The sequence below is a fragment of the Amblyomma mixtum genome, chromosome 9, assembly GCF_055824585.1.
Source record: "Amblyomma mixtum isolate Tamu chromosome 9, ASM5582458v1, whole genome shotgun sequence".
In the NCBI taxonomy this organism is placed as follows: Eukaryota; Metazoa; Arthropoda; class Arachnida; order Ixodida; family Ixodidae; genus Amblyomma; species Amblyomma mixtum.
This window is the reverse complement of record NC_143020.1, coordinates 77,764,854-77,789,154: the sequence shown is the minus strand read 5'-3', so window position 1 is coordinate 77,789,154 and position 24,301 is coordinate 77,764,854. Positions and strand designations below refer to the sequence as shown.

Sequence of the window (24,301 nt, the reverse complement as noted above, 5' to 3'; positions counted from 1 at the left end):
GTTTATCGTCCCACACTGCCTCATGCGAATGCGACGTTACGCGGCAACACACAATCCTGTTTTTCGGGGCGTGTGAGATTTGCCACGTACTTGAATATGATGTTAGAAAATGAACACTTCACGAATAAAAAAATTAATGCTCCCCTTTCCCGCAAAACATTCTTTCCACACAATCATTATTGAAGCTATTCGAGGAAGTTTTTCTTAGGAAATATAGTATCTCTGCAATTTCTTCCTTTGTAAAATAGAGATTGCGCATAAATTGCCCAAAATAAGCTCTCGAACAGCTTGATTTCTTTAAAAAAAGATTATAGCAACTGATGCTACAGTGCTAAATTTGCTAGAAGCGACAAACTGATGATAGACTCTGGGCGCTATTTATAGTTCGCAAAATGAGGAAAACTGTTAACAGAAGGAAAATGTTTTTAAATTTTCACGGAAGACGTTCGAATTTTATGCACGTGAACGAAGACCCTTTACATTCCGATACAGTCGCTTCGAGGGATTTTTAATGGTGATGGTGCTATGACTTTTTTTAAGCAAAGAATTTTTTATGTTCTCAGGGTAGTCAATCCAGCTATGTTGTCATATTATTCTGAAGGTTAACAAGATGATAAATGTCTTTTTCAACGAAGACAATGTCTACAATAGCCGGAAAAGAATTGTGCTCTTCAAAATTTTTTTTTGGGCCATTCAGCTGTCAATTGCCGAATAAAATTGTTCAAGTACAAATTTTGAAAAGTGCCACTTTGCACAGCGCCATATAAAGTCGTTCCTTTCAGGAAACTTAATCAGAATGCTTCCTTAATTAAGTGCGAAAGCAATTTTAAATTTTGAGAACGGGCGCACTGGACCGGCGAGAACCATGCTCGGTCTTCAGTTCAGTGCACGCCTGTGCTAAAGCTAAGGGAAAGAAAACGAGCACTCTACTCCCGGAATGCGAAGGTGCGCTGCGCTTGGGCTACCTGCTCATGGGTATGACTGTGACAAATAGGAATGATGCTTATTGTGCATGTTTATAGCGTAAGGGAATCTGGTGCCAGGGAGCGCCATGGCACATTTTGTTTTCGTGTTCTCAAGGTAGGATAGAGGGCCCATTTCTCAAGCATTTCACCCTAAAGATGCCGAACACCAGGCAAGGGGAAAGCTTGCAGTCATTGCATCGCCAGAGGGCAACCGGTGGCACTGAGAATCTAACCAGGCACTTGACGTAAGCGAGGTGCGGGCTCAAACAAATAGGCACCCACTGCGGTACAAAAATGAGCTTGAAACCACTGCTTATATGAAGTATCACACCACACGACGCGGTAGTTGCAGTGGCGCACGAGATGGCGGTCAGCCTTGCTTTTCATACCGCAGCTACCGGATGTGCTATGACGTTCAGAGCCGAAATCTGAAACGAATCATTTCGTTTCCCATTTCTTCGGCCTGCAAATCTCTGTAAAGAATCAAGAACAGGCGAACAAGCGGACGGCGGGCCACATACAAAGCCGGTCTGGTCGCGCCCAGCCATGGCATTCCAATGTAGTGCTGCCAGTTTCAGTATGGCTGGGCCACTCGCATTACGTTCCGCATTTTGAATTACAAAAGATGCCCTGTTTCATTGTCGAGACATGATTAGCCACTCTAAAGCTCGTCTGGTGCGTCAAACATGTCGTCCTGCTCCGTAATTTGTTGGCTTCGGCGCAGCTCACAACTGCGACAAGGGTCGACAGACGCGCATGCAAGGCAGGTGGAATCACGAGCATGCTTCTGTAACGACCACCGAGGCGTCTTCCCTGATGTATTACGTCACAGGGAGCAGCGAATAATGACAGGGCATCAAACAGAATGATAATGAAATGGATCTTTACAGTATACGGTCGCAGGCGCCGCGTTCAACCGCAGCACCGCCGTCGTGGAAAGTGCCCCTTCACGTAAACACTATACATAAAGCTCCTAATATCACCTTCCCAACTTTCCTTTCTGACAAGAAGCACACTCTGCAGTTAGCCAGCAAACCAACAAAAGCTGTTCTTTACGATCCTGCCACATGAAAAGTTGTCGGCTGTGCCCATAGTGTGGCAGTGGCCATGACGATGGACGTAAGGGTGAGTGAGCTGCCCGTTGTACTTCAACGTCTCCGTACAAAAGTCGTGCATTACCCCCCCCCCCCCTCCCGACAGAAGAATCAAGTAGGTGCTTCTATCTTCTTAGCTCCGGCAGCTTCCTGCACTAGAGTGAAGAGCGAATACTCAGCACCGCCCGAGAAGGGAAAGTGTTGTCAACTTACAAAGCATTTTCTTGCTTAATACAACAACACCTCGGTCAGCATCCAAGGCAGTGTCGCCCACTGACATCGTCGGCCTGTAGCCGAGGGTGTTGAGGCGCGCACTTTCTCTGTTAGACATTAAATGTTTGTTCTCTCTATCACGCTCTCACTTAAAACTAGAAGTGTTTCGACTAAACATCATGAATGAAAATCCGTTTGTATGCTGCCGTTCATTATTTATTCGAACACCTTCAATACACTACTGATGGCTGAACATGCCCCCAAAAAATATTTTCGCAATTCTTTTTCGGACATGTCTTTGTCTTTGAAGAGCAGAATTGTCGGCTTCTTTCCCTTGTGAAAAATGTGGGGAAATAAAGTGACTTCTACACGTCCGTAAAATTCTTTAAAAATTCCTAGTACCGTTATTTTCTATTTAATATTTTTACCTGAGTAGGGATAATAAAACTTTTTTGAAATCATTTTCTATGAAAGCAGAATATTATTTTTCCCCATTGAAAATAAAAATGGCCAGCGCGCAAAATTTAATTTTCTTACAAAACTCTCGCACTATGCTTTGCTACCATATTTGAAATAAAATGGCTGCCATAAGTAAGCAAAAATTTTGTTTCCGGATACAAACTGGGAGACTATTTGCCGCAGTAACACTACGTACGATGGTCTCTTTAAAGCTATCTGCGATAGTAGTGAAGGGAGCCAGAATCATTTCGTAGTCAATGACCATCGTTAATAATTTGAGATCAGCGTTAATAAGGTAAACCTGCAAAAAAAAACATCTTTGAGGTAGGATATTTGATTCCGCCATGATCAATATCAGTGGCGTTATTCACCATGCACAGGCAGTCCGATATGCATATATTCGGAGAGAGTTCTTAATTGAAGCGGGAAATTCCACTGAAGAATTTACTTGAAGAATTTTAATAGTTTTAGCGCTCTCAATTTGTTCCTGATACCCATATTCTTTTCAGCTAGCCGCGCAGTTTTGCCTCATTGCATTCGTTTTCAAAAATACGAAAACTTATTGTCTTATATTGAAACAGTATCCTTTCTCGTGGAGGTAAGCTTTATACCCGTTCTCTGGGGCTGCCACACTGACTTATTTCGCTGGCACCATTATCTAGAAATTTAGGACACGCGGAATTTTTTTTCTGAAGGAAAGTAGTTCATGAATAAAACTTTTTCGCATATTGTGATGTTGCACCCTTCTTGGTGGACGTAACTACTATTTATTGTTACAAATGAACCCCATCTGTCTTCTATGGTAGTTTTACCCACTAAAAGAAAGTGCATACCAAACTTTAAAGGCAACATTTTGTTACGCATCGGAACCTTAGACCATTATCAAGTATATCTCAATAACAGTATCTTACAATATTTCACAGTTGCCTCACAATTAAATGTGATGTCCAAGAAAGCAAGAATTGGTTCCGCAGAGAGTAACTTTCCTGCTATTCTTCCCGGAATTTTGATGCCTAAAAAGGCGAAATCTCCAGCGACAATATTGCCAGTGTTCCAAAAGAGCGAAATAAAACAAGTTACAAAATGAAGCAACGGGTTCTCTTCCGTACGTCAAGATAACCTCATAATTTTCTTGCCCATGCGAGAGGTGCATCGATTTCCGATGGAACGTGCAAAACACTCTGGAAATCAATATAGAAAGTCTTGAACTTTCAAGTACATGGCGCTAAACTGAACGATCTTATCTTGAAACCGAACAAAACCGCCATTAAGAGCAGAATTGCTTCACCACGCTCAGCCGAAGCCTTTATATATTACAAGCATTATACAGCATGCGTTCATTCGCCGACCATAAACCGAAACTTCCGAGCCTCGTCGAAATGTTTGTGCCGAACAGTAGTGAGCCCTGTATTTTTGAAGAAGGTTGCCTAAGGTTCAACGCTGGTGAAGTAAGCGAATCTCACTGCTAACCGCAATATTTATTCGCGTCACGCTTTTTACGCTTGGTTATGAATTTCTCAAAAGGCAGGTTACGCAGTCATTTGTGATTCAGCGAGGTAAATTTATGAAACATTTATTCTACTTTTATGAAAAAAGAATAGACGTATTGAATCACCTGCACAGAAAACCAATGCCTACTGCACAAAACCAAGGCGATAGAGCAGCTAAATCAGCAGTTTTCTGGTGTAGATATGCTTCACCAGGCGTTTTAAAAGAGTGAGCCTCTGCTAACAAATATATAAAATTCCTATCTCCACGTACATTTCGTAGCACAATCGGCAGCTAGAATTAGAAAGACTTTAATCTTCCGCAACTACGAACGTTGTGTAAAACTATTAGTAACACGACACTCCGATTTCAAAGAAAAAAAACTAAGTTCGCAATCCATGTCCAAACACTTAGGAGAAATGCGCAAATCATTCCTCATTAGAGCGGTGTTCACAGGCCTTTTGTTTCTTTAATTCAGGAAGGTGATAAGGTCAAGAATTTGGAATGAGAATACGGCGCTGTATTCCGACTAGGAATTTATTAGTACAAAACCTTTGTGCTCGTGAGTCTTCATGAACTGAAAAAAAAAATCCCGCCAACAAAAACGTACTACTTACATGTCAGCCTTGTCTCAACGCGCGATGTGTTTAAACCGTTCCAGTTCTTCTTTATTTTTATGCCCCTAAATTTTTCCGCATTTACAAGATAACAGGTCTTTATGGCCTAACAGATTTAAAGAAAACTGGACACTCCCTGAGTGAGTGTATGTGTCTGGGCCTGCGTTTTCGTTCCCGCTGTCGCGTCTTAGCTGTGTGGCGGACAGTGGGAACAAGGCGAAGAACAATCAACTGGATACTGCGGAAAGATCTGCATGCTATGTTTTTTATTATCAACAACAAGTAATCCCAAACTAGTGCCAAAGACTTGAGAGGTTTGCAGTTTTCTTAGAGACCAGTGCTTGCTTCTTAAAGAAACAACAATATTGTGTAATTATTATAGTTAGGCCAGGTTGGAAAGCTCAGTTACAGAGACTTATTAATCTCTCCATCTACTTCACTATCTGTGTCTTCATACTACGGCGAAAACATGGGAAAAAATTACCGACGATTACGTTACTTCCTAATGCGAAATTTGAGCGCAGCAAATAAGCTGTTTCACCTTTTCGATAGATTGAGGCAAAGAAATCGAGCAACACATGTATGCGCTATCACAGAATTTTTTTTTTTATTTTTCACACGTATTCCTTTAACAAAGACTCCACTAACAGTTCTTGACAGTCATGAAGGAAGCTTTGTGGTCGGAGAAATAGACTGATATATGTTCGACTTGGTACACCAATGCTTGATTCTCAAAGATGAGATCTATACAAGTGCCTCGCGAGGTTGTCACAGCCGTGGGACGCGTTACGAGCGAGAGGAACGGGATGTTCTCCCGCATAAGTGTTAGGAAATTGCTGTTTGTCTTTATGTCAACATTAAAGTCCCCCACTACTAACATCGGTGTGGATCGATGGACGGTTAATGCGAGTTGTAGGAAGTGCACGACGTCTTTCGTGAGTGCGGTAGGGGCGAAGTAGGCAGCTACTACCAGCAAGCCGTTGGGCAACTTTGCGGCGCACAGTTCGCCAACTTCATGTGACGTGCCAAACATTTCGACTGGTATTGCAGAGAGACCTGTGCGCAAGTAGATAGCGACTCCCGCCGCTCTGTTGTGGTCTCTGCGAGCACCACAGCAGTATAGGAAACCTATGATTTCGAGAGGCTCTTCGGGATCCATCCAGGTTTCAGCAAAGCAAAGTACAGAGGAATGGCGCAGAATGTGATCGTGGTGTACGTCCTTGACATGTGCGGCAAGGGAGCGTACGTTAAGAATGTGGTTGTGAATGATGAATCAAGTGCTGCCAGCGAATGACGCGTCCATTGGCTGTCAGCGTGTGTTACTGACGTGTGGTTAACATGTTAAGCTTCGCCTGTAAGAGTGGTGGTGGTGAAAAACATTTATGGGCAATTAAATTTTGTACAGAGAGGTGATTGGGGTAGGACCCTATTGGCCCTTTCCCCTCACAGTACTAGGTGGAGCCCCTATTCCGGGGCCCCATTGGCAAGCAACGCCGCCCGCGTCCGTTGAACCAAGGCCTTTTGGCTCTTTAGGTCTTGACAGCCGAGCAGGGCCGCCTCCCAGTCCTCTCTGGTGGGGTTGGGGTTGGGGGGGATAGATGGATTAGATTGACACGCCCAAACCATGTGGAAGGTGTCAGACACCTCCCCACAGAACTGGCACGTGCCATCAAAGGATGTATTGAAATGTTTAAGCACCGCCGGGCACAGTACAGTGTTGAAAGCGACAGCGTCTTGCAACGCTGCCAGGGAGTCCACAGAACGCCATCGCCAATTCGGCTGTACGCCTTGCTGGACGGTAAATTTTTTTTTGAGGAAAGGAAATGTATCTCTCTCACATATCTGGGTGGACACCTGCACCTTGCCGTAAGGGAAAGGGGGAAGATGGGAGTGAACAAAGACGCCGTATTAGCAAGACGCGCCTTTGTTCATTCCAAACCATTCAGCTGGCATTACGGAGTGGCTAGCGTGCTCGTATCGCACTCCGGAGACCCTGGTTCGATTCCCCAAGTCGACCAATTTCGTTCTCGGTTTTATTGATTTATGCGGTCTAACTAGAAAGGTTAATTAGGCTATTTCATATTTATATTATTGTATTTCTATCCATCGTGTTCTGTCATTAACCTGTCAATTGTTGGAACTGTCTAGGATGTTCGACACAACGTATATGAAACGAGCAACGTCTTACTGAGTGGGGAAGTGCGTGGTGGTGGAGGGAACGCGGCTTCGTACTTATCTGTTTTTTTTTCAGCAGCGTCTCCTTCCGCGGACGCTGTTGTCGCTGCGGCGCGCGTCTTTCTTTACTTTTCTTTTCTTCTGACCTCTTCATTCTCCTCTATACTAATTAGGCTAATTGATTAATTAAGCAATTAACTAAACTCAGTCCAACTTAGTTGCAGCATCACTATACGATCCCTTTGATTGGTTGCATGGTTACTAGCCAAAGTACAATTGGCCCCATTTGAAATTCGCGCACAGTGACGTCACGAGCATTTCGACCAATTGAAAAGCGTGACATTGGGGGCGGAGCTGGTTACGAGGCCGACGCCGACGCGAAACCCAGGAACGGACGCCAAAGAGCTGCGCTCTAAAATATCCCATAGTTGATACATCAATTTTGTATTCAAGTGTTCGTAAACGACGCTAATGCAGACACTAGCTCGTCCAGCTAACATACATTCTCCAGCTCTCAAAATTACTGGGAAACATTCCCTAAAACTCTCTCCTATCAGCGAACCCATATTTAACTTAATAGGACACTTCACTGTCAGCTGAAAGAAAATACAACTGCAGCTACTTTATGTACTCGGTGTTTATAGCAAAATTATTCTCTTCAGCAAGCTCGAGCTGCTAGCGAATCTTGAGAAAATTTTGACGTATGAAGTACGAGTTCAGCCTTTACGCTCATTGTAAAGGCAACCAATCATTGCAGTTTTCTAAATGAACACAACAGTATTTGAAGCCCTTTGTTTTTCTAGTCAGCGCAATTTTATGGTAGTTTTCACTCTGGTCATGAGAGAGCACGTAATTTTTTTTTGTCCGCAATTTTATTTGTGTTATTCTTCCGCAGGTAGTTCCATACGCTTACTTCGACGAATTTTCAAATGGAACGGTAATTACTGGTCCACTCGGCGCTGTCGTGGAGGCCCTCGTACGGCATTTTCGTCTAAGGTAAGCTACCCATTTTACGATGCATATGTGCTTTCAAGTTAGATTGTATTTAAGGCGAACAGCATGCTACAGAATTCGGCAGTCTCTCAAATGCGACGCATTCAGTGTATCTGTGCATCACGTTTAAGGAAGGCAAAAAGAAGCACCCCGTGCCGTAGGCTGCGCATGGTAGTTAACAATGGTAAGCTGCAGACAGTATGAAGCTGCCCTTTTTCAACTGCATTAAAGAAGACTTATAACAGAACTTATGCTACCCGCTCCGGCGTCTCACAGGCCCCTAGCAATCCATTGCCGTTCATATGACCTATTCAGCCTTTTCTTTCGCGTGAATAACTTTTAGCTTAGTCGTGCGCTGGATGGTTGCTGAGAAGAATGAACGGACCTGTTAGTAGGTAATCGGGGCGCAACCACCCAGAAAAAACACCAACTTAGAAACCTCGACATTACACGATAAGAATGTTTTGTCGTAGACTTCTTTCATTTGTCCTTGTGTTTTCTGCGCTCTTCTGTGCCGATGATCAACGGTTCGCGTTAAGCAGCAGTAAAGCATGCGGCGAAAAAGCTGTTTAAGCCATGTGCTATAGAGATGCAGGACCAATTTCCCAACAATTGCACTAATCTCCAGCAATAATGCCGGGCAATGTATATCTTACAAAATGTTGTTCTGGTAAACATCAAAGGGCTTTGCAGCCACCGAGATCCAGTGTTACACAAGGCTTCAACATGCGCCTATCTTTTTTATCTATATGTCAACAATTTGAACCATTCCTGTGAACATAGCCGTGTATTCCTGTATGAAGACAATACGGTTCTGGCTGCTAGACACAAACACTATGCGATTGCATTATGATATGTTCGAAACTATTGCGAGCAAGTCATTGGTTCAACAGTAACCTAGCCACAGTAAACTTTAAAAATACTCAGTTAATATACTTTATTAATTATGCAAAGCCAATTCCTAATGGTTTGCCAGTTTTTCACCACAGACCAAATTTTGGGCAATGCTAAATTTCTTCCCTTTCAATTTTGTCTTATCCTTCGACCTGAACGTAAGATTTTACATTATTTCTTTTGCTGCCAGCTTGTATATTTCACCTGGCCATAAAATAAGTGGCGCTGCATGAACAACGGTAGAAAGCATTTTTCGGTCCGAGATGAAATGCTCGCCAAAACATCTTTCTTCATGCGCGTCGCCCTGAATTAATTACATTTAAATAGCGCCCATCCATTTGAGTGTCTGAGTACGGCTTGCATTCGTTAAATAGGTAACATATTTTAGGGATACAAATGCAGTGGTTTTCAGTTTTTACGTATATCTCACTTTTATCGTCTCTCCAGCAAAACTGTTGTATTTAAATGGACCTCGATAAAAGATTTTTGGACACAATATGCTCCCTTTCGTGAGCTTCGCTCTCGCGGTCGCTGTACATTACCTATATGCGAAGTTGATATGAGAAGCGGTTTCGTAAGTATAATGCGCCGTTAGTTAGTTACCAAGCACTTAAATAACTATAAATAGACTGAAACCGTTTCTTGTTGAGCTAATCTATTCCTTTCATTACTATGTTTGATAGTTTGTATTTTTCTCTCTTTTCTTTAGTTTTTTACGAAGTAGCTTTTTTTGTCTTCTTGACCGCTTCTGTTACGATGTCTCTTTTTATGGCAGCATATGCCAGTGATGGTACCTGCTTCCGGGCGCTGCCACTCAAAGCTTTTGAGGTTTTGACAGGCCCGCATTTCGATTTCTGTACAGGAAATAAAGAATATTATTATGATTACTATGCTGTCCGTCGGTGAACGCTTTTACGTTGCCTTTCGAGTAGAAGATCAGAGTTTTAACAGAAATGCTGAACTGAGAGCTTTCGTGAGAGTGCAACGATTGGGTTGCATTCAGGAGGCTGTCGTACAGTGCTCACAGTATCCTTATTGTTTGTTTAAACTTGAAGGTCACAAATGCTGTTTCCACCAGAACGCGTATGGGGTTGGAAATCAAACGGAACTTTCTCTGGATTTCTTGGCATGGTTCAAAAAGGGGTGAGTGAATACCAGACTTAGTGCGTTATACAATTAGAAGGCTTTTGATATATACAGGAGCCTGTTTCTTCAATTTGGGAAGGAAGCACTGCGTTTATTTTTAACATGCAATGTCTCCTTGCACAGCATTTCGTGTCTCGCTCGAGCGGAAGTGTAGCGACGCTACGACCATGCCGCCTGCATTCACTTTTGTAGTACAAATGAGCCTGTCTCTTGATTAATTATGATTGTGCACTATAGATCTTCAATGGCGTCTCTGCCTAAGAATCAGTTCTTATATACCACTAGGAGAGCCCTTAGTGGGTCTTATTTTTTCCCGCGGAGTGAACACTCTTTATGTTACGGGACAAACGTGCCCCGCCGCGGTGGCTCAGTGGTTATGGTACTCGGCTGCTGAACCGCAAGACGCGGGTTCGATCCCGGCCGCGGCGGCCGAATTTCGATGAAGGCGAAATTTTAGAGGCCCGTGTGCTGTGCGATGTCAGTGCACGTTAAGGTACCCCAAGTGGTCGAAATTTCCGCAGCCCTTCACTACGGTGTCTCTATAGCCTGAGTCGCTTTGGGACGTTAAAACCCAATAAACCCAATAAACCATTCATACCTGCTCACTATACTCTTACAATAAATTTAATGTAGTCGGTTTCAGACGGACCACTTCTCTAGAGCCATGCTTTGGCGTAACCCAGGCGCTCATACATCCCAGCTATATCCCGCAACTGCATCCCAGCTACAGAAGTCTAGCTTTCGCTACAAAGGGTCGGACGATGTGACGTCGTAGATTCTACTAAGAGACGTGCCCATTCACGGTGAAAAAGAAGTATTGTCCATGGGGGTTCAGTGCCGCCAGATGTGCCGCGACGCACGACTTCGGAGAAGGCTGTTCGGCTACGAAAAACGAAATTCAGAGTATCAATACATGCGCAAGTATAGTCTTTGCATTTTAGTCCTGAAGACTACTTCCTCAATGCATTATTCAGTGAGTGCTTTGGAATTCAGCGGAAGCTACCGGCAACAAACTGGACAACTGTATTCACTGGAGCCTAATGACAGCAGCACTTAGACTACTCTACCAATTCCGGGAACACCATGACCTTAACTAAAAAAGTGAACCTCAAAATGCCTACATTTGGATGATGTCAATTATCAGCTATATTTCTTCCCCTATGCACTCATTGCAGTCACAACACGTTGTACAGTGCGCGAAGCCACACAGTAACGGAAATTTTAAGGACTTCCTCGTGCTCTCGCTACTGTCATAAAAAGTTTGTGGGTTTATTGATGCCTAATCATGTCTCCTTCTAGGGAATTGATATCATGCTGGGGCCAATGGCACCAACCCCTATTCGATCAGAAGCTGCAGATTTCAGCGCGCCGTTCGACATCAACTACGCTAGCCTAATGACCTGGAAGCCTGTGAAATATGTCGACCCTTTCAATTTTGTCTTATCCTTCGACCTGAACGTAAGATTTTACAATATTTCTTTTGCTGCCAGCTTATATATTTCACCTGGCCATAAAATAAGTGGCGCTGCATGAACAACGGTAGAAAGCATTTTTCGGTGCGAGATGTAATGCTCGTCAAAACATCTTTCTTCATGCGCGTCGCCCTGAATTAATTACATTTAAATAGCGTCCAACTCTTTGAGTGTTTCAGTACGGCTTGCATTCGTTAAATAGGCAACATATTTTAGGGATACGATTATAATCCCTCCCTAACAATGTGCCTTTCAAATACACATGTAACAGTAAATCCGCCGTATTGCACTATTCCGCTATTGTTGGGCTCACTACCATCCATATAATTATGCAGAATCTGACATAGTTTAAATGGCATCAAGATTTAGACCAATTTTTACTACTGGTTTTCACACTTAGTGATTGGACATAAGCATGGAATCAGTTATATTGCTTTCCCAAGACAGAAGCTTTGACAGTTCATGCTCACGCGACCTTGGTTGCAGGAATGATGACGGCCAAAACAAAAATGAAACGTTATTTAGACATCTTACATGGAGAGACCTGTTTCTGCGTGCGCGATTTTCATCACGTTCGCAAGCCGCGAATCAGCTTAAGTACACAGTCAAAACACGGCGGAAGGCTGAAGATGCTGTTTCATTAAGAACAAATGCGGGTATAAAGCGCGTTAGGCGTAGTGTTTGCTAAAGCATCCTAGCTCTCTTTCGTTTCGAATAAAATGATACTGGTTTTCGTAAACTCTGAAGTATGGACCTATTTTTGCACTACCTGGCACTTACGTGATCAGGTGTCTCACTATACTGCCTGTTGAGAAGCTTTCGATATTTGAAACCGACCCAGTAGCAATGTAGGGAGGAGCAACTGGTAACAAGTTAAGAAATTTGGTTTATATCCTGAGTCCAGCGTTCTTCGACATAAATTTTGAACCTGGTAACATTATAAGGTACATTATAAGGTAACCACATAATAAATTCTGCTAATTGTGCTCTAGGTTATTTGCGCCGTAACCTTTCTCTCGCTCCTCCCCCTATTAAACAGCTTGCTTTTCAAACCTTTGTGCGACCCAAGCTTGAGTACGCTAATGCTATTTTTGATCCGCACCACAATAACTTTACTAACGCCCTCTAATTGGATAGAATGAATCGTGTTGCGCGCGCAACACGATTCATTCTATCTAATTATTCCTACCACTCAAGCATCTCAGCACTAAAAGCTCGAATCAACTTACCCCCCCCCCCCCCCCCCCTTGCCTCGCGCGGTAGGATAGCACGCCTTAACCTTTTTCATAAATTTTTCCATTCTTTGCCTGTTAATAACCCCTACATAAAAAGAGCCCACCGCATCGCCCGGCACAGCCACAGTAATGCAGTGTATCCCCTACAAGCCCATACTGTGACATTTCAGCAGTCATTTTTTCAGCGTACTGCACGAGACTGGAATGACCTGCCCACCAAAGTTGCCATTATCATCAACCCACTAGAATTCAAGTGGAGCATCGCCAACCTTTCATCTTAACATTTTTTACCATTGTTTGCCAGATACCGTCCACTCGCTCATGTAATGTCTCAACCGAGACCTTTGAGGAAATAAATAAATAAATAAATAAGTAAATATTGAAGGTAATGGTCCATTCTGCAGATGAGTAGCGAAATATTTCTTTTAAATTTTTTCCATCTCTCGCATGGACTAGTAAGGACTGCCATAGGAAACCAATGAGGTACGTGTTTGGCGATCGCAGAAAACGTTAATGGCTTAAAATGCAAGCCTCTCGAGAGGAGATGTGCAGAAATATTTATTTGTACTATGAAATCTTGCGATATGTAAAAAATAATTGCGCTTATAAATTGTTTCTCTTTCAAGAATGATTTTGTGGTGAATTACTTGGTATGCTTTAATGCTTACATTTGTTTCAGAGCAGGTGTGGCTGGGACTTTTCTTTTCCTGGCTCGTTCTGGCCTTTGTGACGGCAAAGCTGGACAACATTTCTAGCCGATTGTTACGGCATCAGAGAAGATCCTTCGCCGAGTTCATTTGGATCTACTTCAAACTACTGTTTCCAAACGGTAAGAGGTTGACGCGTGCCTCAATGCCCCTGAAATATCGAGCGTCCCAAAAGATGTGTCTTTCATATAGTTTTCCGAGTATGACGAAAGGAATATATGAGTAAGCTCCCGAATCGTGTTGAGTGGCCGCTAACAGAGACAAAACATTGCTGCGCAGGTTACCCGAACAACACGGCATCGTGGTTTCGGCTTCTTCTCGGAGTATGGCTACTTGCTATGATAGTCTTAATGGGACTCTTGAACTGCACTCTCACTTCTACGATGCTGGTCAGGAAGACGACTGACTACGTGGATAGCTTCGAAGACCTGTTGTGGTTTCCGAAGGTCAAGATTGCGACCGAAAAGGCAACGTTGTTTTCTAGACTTCTTAAGGTAATACTTTCGCTAATTAGAAAGTGTAAAATACGTAGAGAAAGTGTACATGAACGGGAAAGTGTTCGCATTGCCGTATTCTCGACAGAACTCAATATCAACATTTATTTCTACCAATTTTTGTAGTTAGATATGAAAAGCACTTTTTATCAAGCATCATGCCATGTAGTGTTTATCGTAAAGGCACTGCTGGTAAGGTTCGGCAGTCAGAACTTCCCACACCTGAGGTACTTTCTAACCATATTTGAAAGAACGTTTTCGCTCAGAAACAGAGGACATATTTTTCCTTGCCTCAGTCTCGCTACTGACAATAATAAATCGACATTGAGGACAATTTTCCTCAGTTATAGTTCTCATTAAGAAGAGTCTTCCTAAGTATGCTGCCGTCTGAAGGGGCACAAAGTAAAATAGGCATTTATAGCTGAAAAAAATTAAATTTAAAAATATTCCCGCAACTTCAAACTCATGTGGCAATTTCTAAACAGGACGTGTTCTCACCCGTTTGAAATGAATGCGTGTGAATTAGGCTTTCAGATCCGCGCAAAAAAATTGTGGCGACCAAGCAGGTTGCAGGTTTCTTTAAAAACTGACTGCAGATAGAGACACTTGTGAATCGTTATTAGGGTCTCTCTAGCTTAGAAAAACAGCGTTTTTTGGGGATTAGAACATGTTAATCTATCAAAACTCGGCAATTTGACTCTGCCTGCAGCAGCCCTTTAAAGAATTCGCAGTTTCGCTCTGTTCTAAATTTGTTTCGCACAGTGGTTCATATTTCAATCGCTGCTTTTGTTCCTGTAGTGATGGCCGCGTCTATGCACACACAGTGTTCTGAATTGCCACTTTGAATTTTTACAAAAGTTAAGGCAGAGTAAGCTCTCCAAAAGCAGAGCCGTATTAAAGTCAATCGCGACATAGCATCGGATATGCGTCTTCAAAATTAAGATTCTTGTTTCAGAAATGGGGCATGTAGGCGCTTACCCTATCGTAGCAAGAAAAAAAATTATTTCACTACTGATGTCGACGGTCTACAAAAATCAGTTTACATGGCCAGGCAGACAGAGTTGCAAAGTCCCAACTAGGAACTGCGATATAAAGACCGAGAATAAGATCCTGCCTAAGACGGCATGTTTTGAGGAATTATCAGCCAAACCGGTCTGATATGTATTAATTCACAACCACAGTAAAAACATGAAGATTTGAAAACCGCCCACTTGACCCACGGAATAATGTTCCAGCTGCAAGTTCTGTTCTGAAGGGGCAAAAAAGTAAAATAGGCATTTATAGCAGAAAAAAATTTAATTTAAAAATATTCCCGCAACTTCAAACATGCTCAGCAATACCTCGTGTTCAAAAAATAATTATTCCCCACCGCTAAGTTGTTTAACGTAGAGTCGAATTACTATATATTACACAAAACTCCGCGTTCGGTGTGAGAAATGGTGTAGTTTGTATTACTTTTGGTTAATTATCACCGAAAAAACATGAAACCAAACACAGTGGGATGAAACCAGGTAAAGGAACCAGCTGGCTGCTGCTGCTGCTAATTGCGGTACTCCCTTTTAATAGGACATAACAAAAACAATAAAAATGAGGTACGCTGTTTCAAACTCACTGTATACAATGCGGAACGTAAGAAATGTAGCCGAATTCACACTAGCAACATGAAGCACCTCGCAGAGTGATTGAAACAGCGGAAGAAACCCTATGGAAATAAAAATCGATATATCCATACGAACGCTTCCTACTTTGGCAAGGCAACCACGCTGCCCAAGAAAGAATCACCACGCCTCGGCACGCCTAAGTGCCGATCTCAGTGCTCAGCGGCAGCTTTTGTTGCGAATAAATGGAAAGCTGCAAGTGTGGGGCGTCGACGCGACGCTGCGCCTGGCCGAAAGGCGGAGAAAAAGTTTCGGTGGAGCGTGGAAAGTAAAATGAAAGAAGTATGTAAGTAATTGGTCGGCCAAATCTGAAACAGATATGTGCAGAGCCTACCTAACGTTACAAGCGTCATGGACTGCGGGGCTGTACAATAACTGGCCGCCATATGTTTTTATACAATCCACTGCCATTAAGGGAGGCATCATTTCTACTATTTCATTTAGAATTTTCCTCCAGCAGGTGGAAAAGTAAGCGAAATCTATTAGACGCCTTTAATAGTTTCAAGTTAGCAGGCCCGCTCTGTGCATGGTAAGACTTGCCAGAGGTAACCACCACAGCTTAGATACCGTTTCTGTGACGAAACTATCTCTGCTCATATTTCCTACTTGGTAGCCTGGACGACTTAGAAGTGCAAACCTCGAATGATTTTAAAACATATTTGCATCCTCAACTTCTTATGTTTCCAGGATCCGGTTGGCGAGACGTTCACTAAGCTAAGCAGCCGACACGAGGAGGTGTTCGGCATCTACCGGGCCGGTCCAGTACTGGACTCTGTCATGGACCAAGTGCTCAAACAAAACAGGGTCATGATCGGAGCTGACGTGATGCTAAAGTCGCATATAGCTGACTACTTTGTCAAGACCGGAACCTGTCGGCACCATGTCACCAGCGGCGTAGATGGAGTCTTGCATATTGTGATGCTCCTTCGAAAAACCTTGCCCAAGGATTTCAAAAGGAAGCTCGACCGATTGTAAGCATTTAAAATTTTGATTAAGGCAGAAATTCATTTCAACATTACATCATTGCGCAGAAACCTTCCATCGTAGTAGATCTCTCGTAAATAGGTACGGGTTCCATTTAGGCATTAAATAATAATCTCTGAGCAGACTCAGGCTCTGAAAGACAACTAAACTACGGATAGATGGGTTTGTATGCCTGCATTTTTGGTTAAAGCTTCACATTAGCCAGATTACATTTGCTCTGCATAGCGAATCCCAAGAAGACATTCATTCTTTCGGCGCTGGCAAACTATCCTCTTCGTAATGCTCCGCTATTCCTTGTTCGCCGATGGCTGATGGTACCACCCCCAGTACTTACGTGGTTAACGTCACTGACTCCCCATGTCATTTTTCTCGGTCATCTTTCCCGACAGCCATGTATTAATAAGAGGGTTGCCCAAAATTTATAGGAACTTTTTCAATTTTGCTTCAGTCATGGACCATACTAAGCTCTGTAAAGAAGGTTGAGATTTAAATGAATTCAGCTATGATGAGTTCATAGCGCAAGATTGAAGGAGAAAGGAAATTTAGTTATCACATGCTTCCCGATTAATATAACACTCTGCCTCTCCAACCGCATCACTTTCACTGACACGCTCGAGATAGTCACCAGTGTGTCATGTGTTATCCTTTGTCCTTCAGCATCACCCACATCAACGAGTGTGACGTGTACCGCAAAGAGATGGAGTGGCGCCTGCGCAATTATACGATGTGCAAGAATGAGAGAGACGAAGGCATCAAGCCACTGGCCATGGTCGACTTGCAAGGGGGCTTCATTTTACTCGTGGTTGGTGTAGGTGTCAGCATGGTGGTGTTCCTTGCTGAATGGACTTATACGTGGAGAACACGAACAAGAGCTCGACCGCAGCAACGCAATGAAGCGAGGGCTCCCTAAGAACGTATCCTAGTTTGGACGCGGGAACATTGTTCAGAGCGCCTATTACGTTCTCACGACTCATTTCCTAGTACGTTGCGAACATATTGATATTTATGCACTCTCGCTAATCCTATCATACCCTGAAATGAACATATCCAACAGAGTTTCGAAAGAACGAAAAGGGTTAGTAAATACATCAAACTTAGCCAGACAGTATTGCGGCAGAGAACTGTACGTGCGCTTGGAACAAAAGCAGTTATAGAAACAAAATTATTGGCAATTTTCTGCAAGTAGCGTGTTTGCATTTTCCACTATTATTCAGTGCAATCAGATAGTTAGTTCTCGCCACCTTATATTCATATATACAATCATGGTTAGGTCTCGCTGGTTAGTTCCTTCCGGAGAATGTGCCAGAAGCTGAACCACATAAACTGCAGTGCAATGAAATCATAGGTCCATTGAATTTGAGTACTTAACGATACTTGTCTAAGTGGAATAAAAATACGTATGTTTGGACAAGGTCGTCATGTTCTTTATGCTATTCGTCTCAGGTATGACGTATCGCTAAACCAAATATTAGCACTTTCTTGCACAGCACTAAGATTAAGTATTGCTGACACAATTTTCATTATTTTAAGTGTACACGCAAAGAACGAGAACAAAGTACATCTAACAGCTGATGGCGCCAGACTAATGTTATCTGTTCGCTACTCCGTCCTTCGCGCTACACTTAAATTCTGCATCATACGAAGATTGTAATGAAATAGTAAATTTTTTCAGAAATATACGGAGTGCAATCTCGGTAGCACATGTGATTTCTTCACTTCTTTGTTTTTCGAAGTGGAAAGAATTCAGTGGTTAATAAACATGTGAAACTTCATAAATTTTCCTTCCTCTATGTGCCGCAGAATATCTAAAATGAAGATTTATCGTACTTCAAAGTGCAGCAAGCACCAGCAATGGTGGGCTGAGCATCCTTTCTGCTAATAGCAACCAGCAGCGCTTTGCGACTTCTGTACACTGCGCATGGCATCCCATTGCAGTTCAACGGCCGCTGCGGTGGCTCCGTGGTTATGGCGCTGGGCTGCTGACCCGATAGACGTGGGTTCCGGCTAACATTCGTCGCAACCAGGTGCCGAGTATTGTAGATATATACTTGGCCCTGAGTGATAATTCTAGCGGACATTTCATTCCTGAAGCGGATATGAGGCGTGGCTGAAAAAATCGGTTGCTCGTTTGGTGATGCTAAACGCAATAAACAAAAATTGGTTAGAACCAAAATGAGATTGCCTCTCGAATAACGATTGCACTGTCTTTTTCATAATTCGTGGGTTCATCTCTTAAACCCTTTATTAATATACGTTCTGTCAGGGACAGAAGTGGTAAACTCCACGAGGCGGGAGCCGGAGCACCGGAAAACTGCGGCATTTTGGCGAGCTAAAGCACGAAACATGGAAACGAGCCAAGCGACATGCCTGTTGATAATAAAGGTCACGCACTGGCTGTCTCTATCCCAAATGCCGTCTGTAGGTGGCGTTGCAACGCAGTTTTCCGTTGCTCCGTCTCCTGCCGCGTGGAGTATATCTCCTAAAACATTTGTGAACATACGTACGTTTCCTTCAATCGAAAATTTCGTCAGGTGATTCATCAGAAATTCTTACCTCTTTTAATAAGAGGTGACGATTAATTTACAGCGAATAGAGTCTAAATGCTGTTGTGTCCATTAATTTTTCTGTTTTGTCCGCATTTTCCCGACCGATTTGCGGCAACTTGAAGAAATACCTGCTTTACAGCACGCACGACAATGCTTTCTCCTCAACATCTGTGAAAACAAACGCAGAACAACTACTGCCTACGCAGCGTTTAAAGCTTGTCGTATTAAAGGTTTACTTAATTCAACGCAGCATGATTGTAGCTCCTGTGTACGTATGTGGTATTGGAAATCTTACGCCCGCATAAAATAGGCAGTCAAGTTTCAATTAGGATTATATGTTAAAATTTGCGTAATGTGATGGTGTGTTCTCACAGCAGCTTGACACTCTGGTTGACCCTCCTGTATTTGTTGCCTTAAATGGCAAATAAGCTTGAACGGATTGAAAGAACCGTTTCATGTGACTCATTAGTTCGCGTTTTGCCCACTAGAGAGATGGCAAAAAATAGTGCTCAGTGATGCATCCATAGCGTAAAGTTGTTTAATCACGATAAAACTAGAGGTGGCTAAAAAAACTGTTCACTACGGTGCAACGCGCTCTGCAAAACAAACAGACTTCGACCGTTTGCAAAAGAGTCAACTTAAACGCAATTTAAGGTCAATAATCAACAGGTTCGACTAGTCCACAATAGATGTAGAGCCTGTGGAAAAAAGTACAGTGCATTATAGCTTATCTCCTTGGATGTTCCAGATAAGAAAAAAAAAGGAAAAGACAACAAATGTCAAGAGAATTTTTTTGGTTTTCAATGTACAATAAAAATGACACAGTTGTTCATTCAGGAAATTCAAAGATTAGGCTCTGCGTTAGCTATAGATTATTATACCACAGCGGCAAAAATAACTAAACGATCACCTTATCTTCATCGTTTACAGTCCCCAGGATAACAGGCTTTGAAGTGGACGCTGTTTCACTGAGGGAAGTCAGAGCCACTTGGAAGGTGCCTATCGACGTCGACGTGCGTCTTCACGTTTGTGCCCTTAAATCACCGCGCAGCTCTTGTGTGAACTACGTCGCACACGCACACAACTGGCCTACACCATCAGTGGGCTTTCGCCAAGCACCAAGTACAGCATCGAAGCCAGCGGAGCCGTAACCCTTGGAGCTAACACATGTCTCGGCTTTGGGGTTACCCGAGAAATCACCACCCTCACTGAAGGTACGCCTGAGGCTTTCTCAATGCAAAACAATGTACTCATATTGAGCGGCTGCACGCAGATGTGTGAGGGCTTAATCAGTACGCGTACGCAAGCGCGAAAGAAACTAAGATAATCACGAACAGTTTTATATTAACCGATGATTACTTATTCGAGTATTAAGTTGCTATATAGATTCTACTAAAATCTGCAGTGAAAACAACATTTGGACAGAATTGGCTCTCTGGTTGGGTTTGATACCTTAAAATGAACTGCGACACGTCTCTAACTAAAACTTTTTAAGTTTAATCGAAACAATTGGAAGCCGGCTCGGCTCCATCTTCAGGAGCGATTGAGGCCCGTGGTCTTTAAGAATGAATGGGGAGGGAGCACGAGGCCTATAAAAGAACTGCGGTGATGCGAAGGGTGCGGGGGCAAGAGGGGGGGGGGGGGGAGGTGTAAGGACTTTGACTCTGGGCGTTGAGGCTGTGCGTCACGTTGTCACATTGCCATGCTGTGCGTTGATGGGCGAACGCGCCTTTTCTTCTATCGGCTGCAGTGTGAAGTCCTTGCGCGTATTAGGGGGCAGGTTTCCTATTGTGCTGTTGACGTTGTCTGAGGTCGTTTTAATGTGCCGAGATGTGTGCAAGAGCCTCGTTTGATAATTTGTTTCCGTTACGAAGATGGTGATTTCGTCGAAGTTCATTCTGTGGTCTGAGTCTTCTGGACATTCCGAAGACATTCTCTAGCCAAACATTCCGAAAACTCAGACCATAGAATCAACTCTTGGCGAAATCACCTTCCTCTGAACCGAACAAGTTACCGAAAAGGCTCTTGCCCGAATCTTGGCATGTTCCAACGGCCCCAAACAATGCCAACAGTAGAAAGGGAAATTTGCCCCCTGTGTACACGCAGGGACTTCGTTCTTCAGGCCAGAAAAGAAAAGGCGTCATCGACCATCACCATACAGCGTGGTAACAATACGCACAACCTTAACCTCCGGGGTCAACGACTCTACGCATCCCCCCCTCTCACCCTCTTCATCATCACTTTGAATTTGCATCCTCTTGCTCACCCACCACGCATAATTCAAGACGCTAGCGACAGTCTCCAGGCATCCCTGCAGAAGGAACCGAGGCGGCTTCCAAACGTTGGGTTTACGATTAAAATGTTTTGGTTGGAGAAGAGTCGGACTTTATTAAAAAATCTGCGCTAACCCAAACTGACCTGGTGCCGAGGATACTTACTGCACTAACCGTCTGCTGTTAGTGACACCAAGGTACTAACACCACGGCACTAACGCTGCCATATACCCTTGATGGCGGTACTGGGTGCCCCTGGCCAGGGTAATAGATACTTTTAGTGGAGCGGAAACCACTACCTTGTTTAATGATCATCATCCTTTATTGCACCCTTAAAGACCCCGTCTGGGACATTACATTACATTGCATAGTTCGCCACTGCACACACGCGGATCGTCCTGAGGGCGCGCCACGGTTCCTGCTCCAGTGCGCACGCCTTCTTTATCGGGGCCAACCAACGCGTGCGCAGTGGCTGGGCGCGGCATGCGGGAAGTATGCGGCTGGGTGCGGTATGCGGCGTTGTGTTATAAGTGTCTAATAACCTGTGGACGCGCCAACTCATAAAGACGCATGAATTGTAGAGACGCATAAACTCATTTAATGACTTCGGCATAACATTTGTGTCTTTCCTGTCAATAAACCCTCTCTCTGGCTCGGCATGTAGAGTTTGCGTAATTTTATGTCAGAGGGTAACTGAAAATATTGAAGTGTGAACGATACGACCAAACACAAGGACCGGACCTAGTACCGTTAGTCATCGTTACTTTGTTTTTAGATTATGCAAAAGTTGCTCAGTTGGTATGAAAGAGTAGATATCTATATCACTTGAGCCAGAAATTAAAAAAAGTGCATCCACTTTTGTTCTTCCTCAATAAGAAGCGGAAACGCACTCGGTAGCACAGCGACTAACTGTGGAATTTAGCAATTTTTAAAGGGTAGCACGAGTTTATCGAAGCTTCGTAAATAATGACTTCCAATTTTATGCTGAAGGTATCAAGAAAAAAATGAAACGCTATTGGCTCAAAACGAACCCGTTCTCCTAAAATTTTCTTGCAGCTATTTGCCGGAATGACGAAGACCTCAAGGAAGTGGTAAGGGAGCTGTCCGATAATTTGCGAGCGCTGGCCGAGCGGCACAACAACGTCGAGTCGAGCGGTGAAAGCGACACCATTCACTCTAAGTGCAAGGCGATAGAGGACAAGTTGAGGACCCTCCCTGAAGATGACCTGGCTGACTGTCTTCAAGATATCGACAAGCTTCTGGAGAGTTATCCGAGGAACGCTACGGAGTAAATATTCGATTTCAGCGAACAGCCAAAGGCATTTTCTTTCAAATAAAATATCGTTTTGTTTGCGTGTTGTTGTATGCTACTCCTCAGTGCGCCGTTTTTGTAGCGGTTTAGAACCCTCTGAGAGAGCGAAAAAATAGCGGGAGCATCGGCAGTACGCGAGGACTCAACAAAAAAAGGTTTTGATATTAATAGTAGCAGCTTTAGTGCTCTCTAAACATTCTATACAATAGGAGAAAAATTTTGAAGCCCCTGCCTCGCCGACACATTCTATATTGATCCTACCGTGACAGACCATGCCCTCGCAACAGCTGCAGCTACTAATGAACATATGCTTACGGTGGACAGCCTCATCCCCCGTGGCAACAACCCTACAGTGGGTGAAGAAGTCGCTGTTGTTACGGCGGTTACCCACCCTGCCTCTGATGGCAACCTTACGGACTCAAAGGCAGTCTTCAGAAATTGCGCCGCAAGCAGGATCATTCCACTTGCGGCGCGCATCCTCGTAAAACGCACCCAGCTCCTACAATGAAGTTCTCTGAGTGCGTGTCTGGCCTTCAAAGAGCGATGGGGAGCGGGCATGTAAACACTTCCGCCTGAGCCTTTTTTTCTCGGGTCATTCAGCTCCTCCTGACGCCCACACCCACTTAAACATGCACGCTACCTGCGTAGATATAACACAAATCTTTAAGCTAGCCCGCCGCAAATACCTGCCTCCCACTAAGGGCCTCGGCAACGCTTAGGAAGTGCAGTTCCAACACCAGCAATCACATACTTTCCCGCATCCATTTATGTTGCATGCCAAAGACCCGGGCTCCTTTGCTCTGGTGTCCCACTTCTGTGGCGAGATCTGTAAACTATATTTCATAAGGGTCATATGGTACCAGCGAACAGCAGAGAGAGGTTTGAGTTTCGTGGCGCCACCTGGGAGTGAAGGTGAGTGTACAAAAAAAGAAGCAATTGTGACGTCATGATGAAGTTTTGGTACGAAGTTCGAGCTTTTTACTCGCTATATATAAAGGAGGAAATGCAAGGCCAAAGGTGACGAATATAGAATGGTGCTCTCAGAAGTCGGCCGATAAACGTCACTTTTAATCTTAAGCCAACCAAACTGCAATTTTCAGGGCTAAGTCGACTCAAAGTAATAGCAGTGAAGTGGGTTCTCAGCGGCCTCATTAGAGCGCAGTTCCACCTCCCTCGTAGACGACTTCACCTTTCATCACGCGTCAGGAAAAGGCATGGTGGGTTTTTTTTTTTGTTGAATCAAGTTCTTGAATAAATAGGGCCCTAAAGTGAATGCCATGATCATAAAAAAGTGAGTCACATTGTCTGAGTGATTTTTCTTCGGACACAAATGAGTCCTCAATGGAAGTTGCTTTAAATCGAAAGCCTTGCTTTATTTATTCTAGACTACACACCCCGGCACGTTGCGGAATAAAAAGAAAATAGTAGAGCTAAACCTACCGGCTTAGCGCATTAACCAGCGAAAGTTGGTTGGAATTAGCGGCGTGTCCGGCAGGTAAAGTCGGTCTTTCGCATACATGCAACAGGGTGGGTAGCAATGGCACGTGTGTATTAAACACATTTTATGCACGCGACG

General features: G+C 43.7%; 1 protein-coding gene across 1 annotated transcript; it reads left to right on the top strand.

Moving 5' to 3' along the window:
• Window positions 1-2,072: 2,072 nt before the first annotated feature.
• On the top strand, window positions 2,073-22,705 carry LOC149329800 (uncharacterized). Its single transcript, XM_089559305.1, has 8 exons — window positions 2,073-2,090; window positions 11,344-11,502; window positions 13,436-13,580; window positions 13,738-13,952; window positions 16,298-16,581; window positions 17,252-17,446; window positions 21,247-21,305; window positions 22,470-22,705. Exons 1-8 carry the CDS (start codon window positions 2,073-2,075, stop codon window positions 22,703-22,705), a joined length of 1,311 nt encoding a protein of 436 aa, XP_089415431.1.
• Window positions 22,706-24,301: the final 1,596 nt, after the last annotated feature.

Coding starts and splice junctions, on each gene's coding strand:
- LOC149329800 (XM_089559305.1), top strand. Junction 16,582..17,251: donor AAAAGGAAGCTCGACCGATT/GTAAGCATTTAA, acceptor TTTGTCCTTCAG/CATCACCCACATCAACGAGT. Junction 17,447..21,246: donor CTTGCTGAATGGACTTATAC/GTGGAGAACACG, acceptor GTGTACACGCAG/GGACTTCGTTCTTCAGGCCA.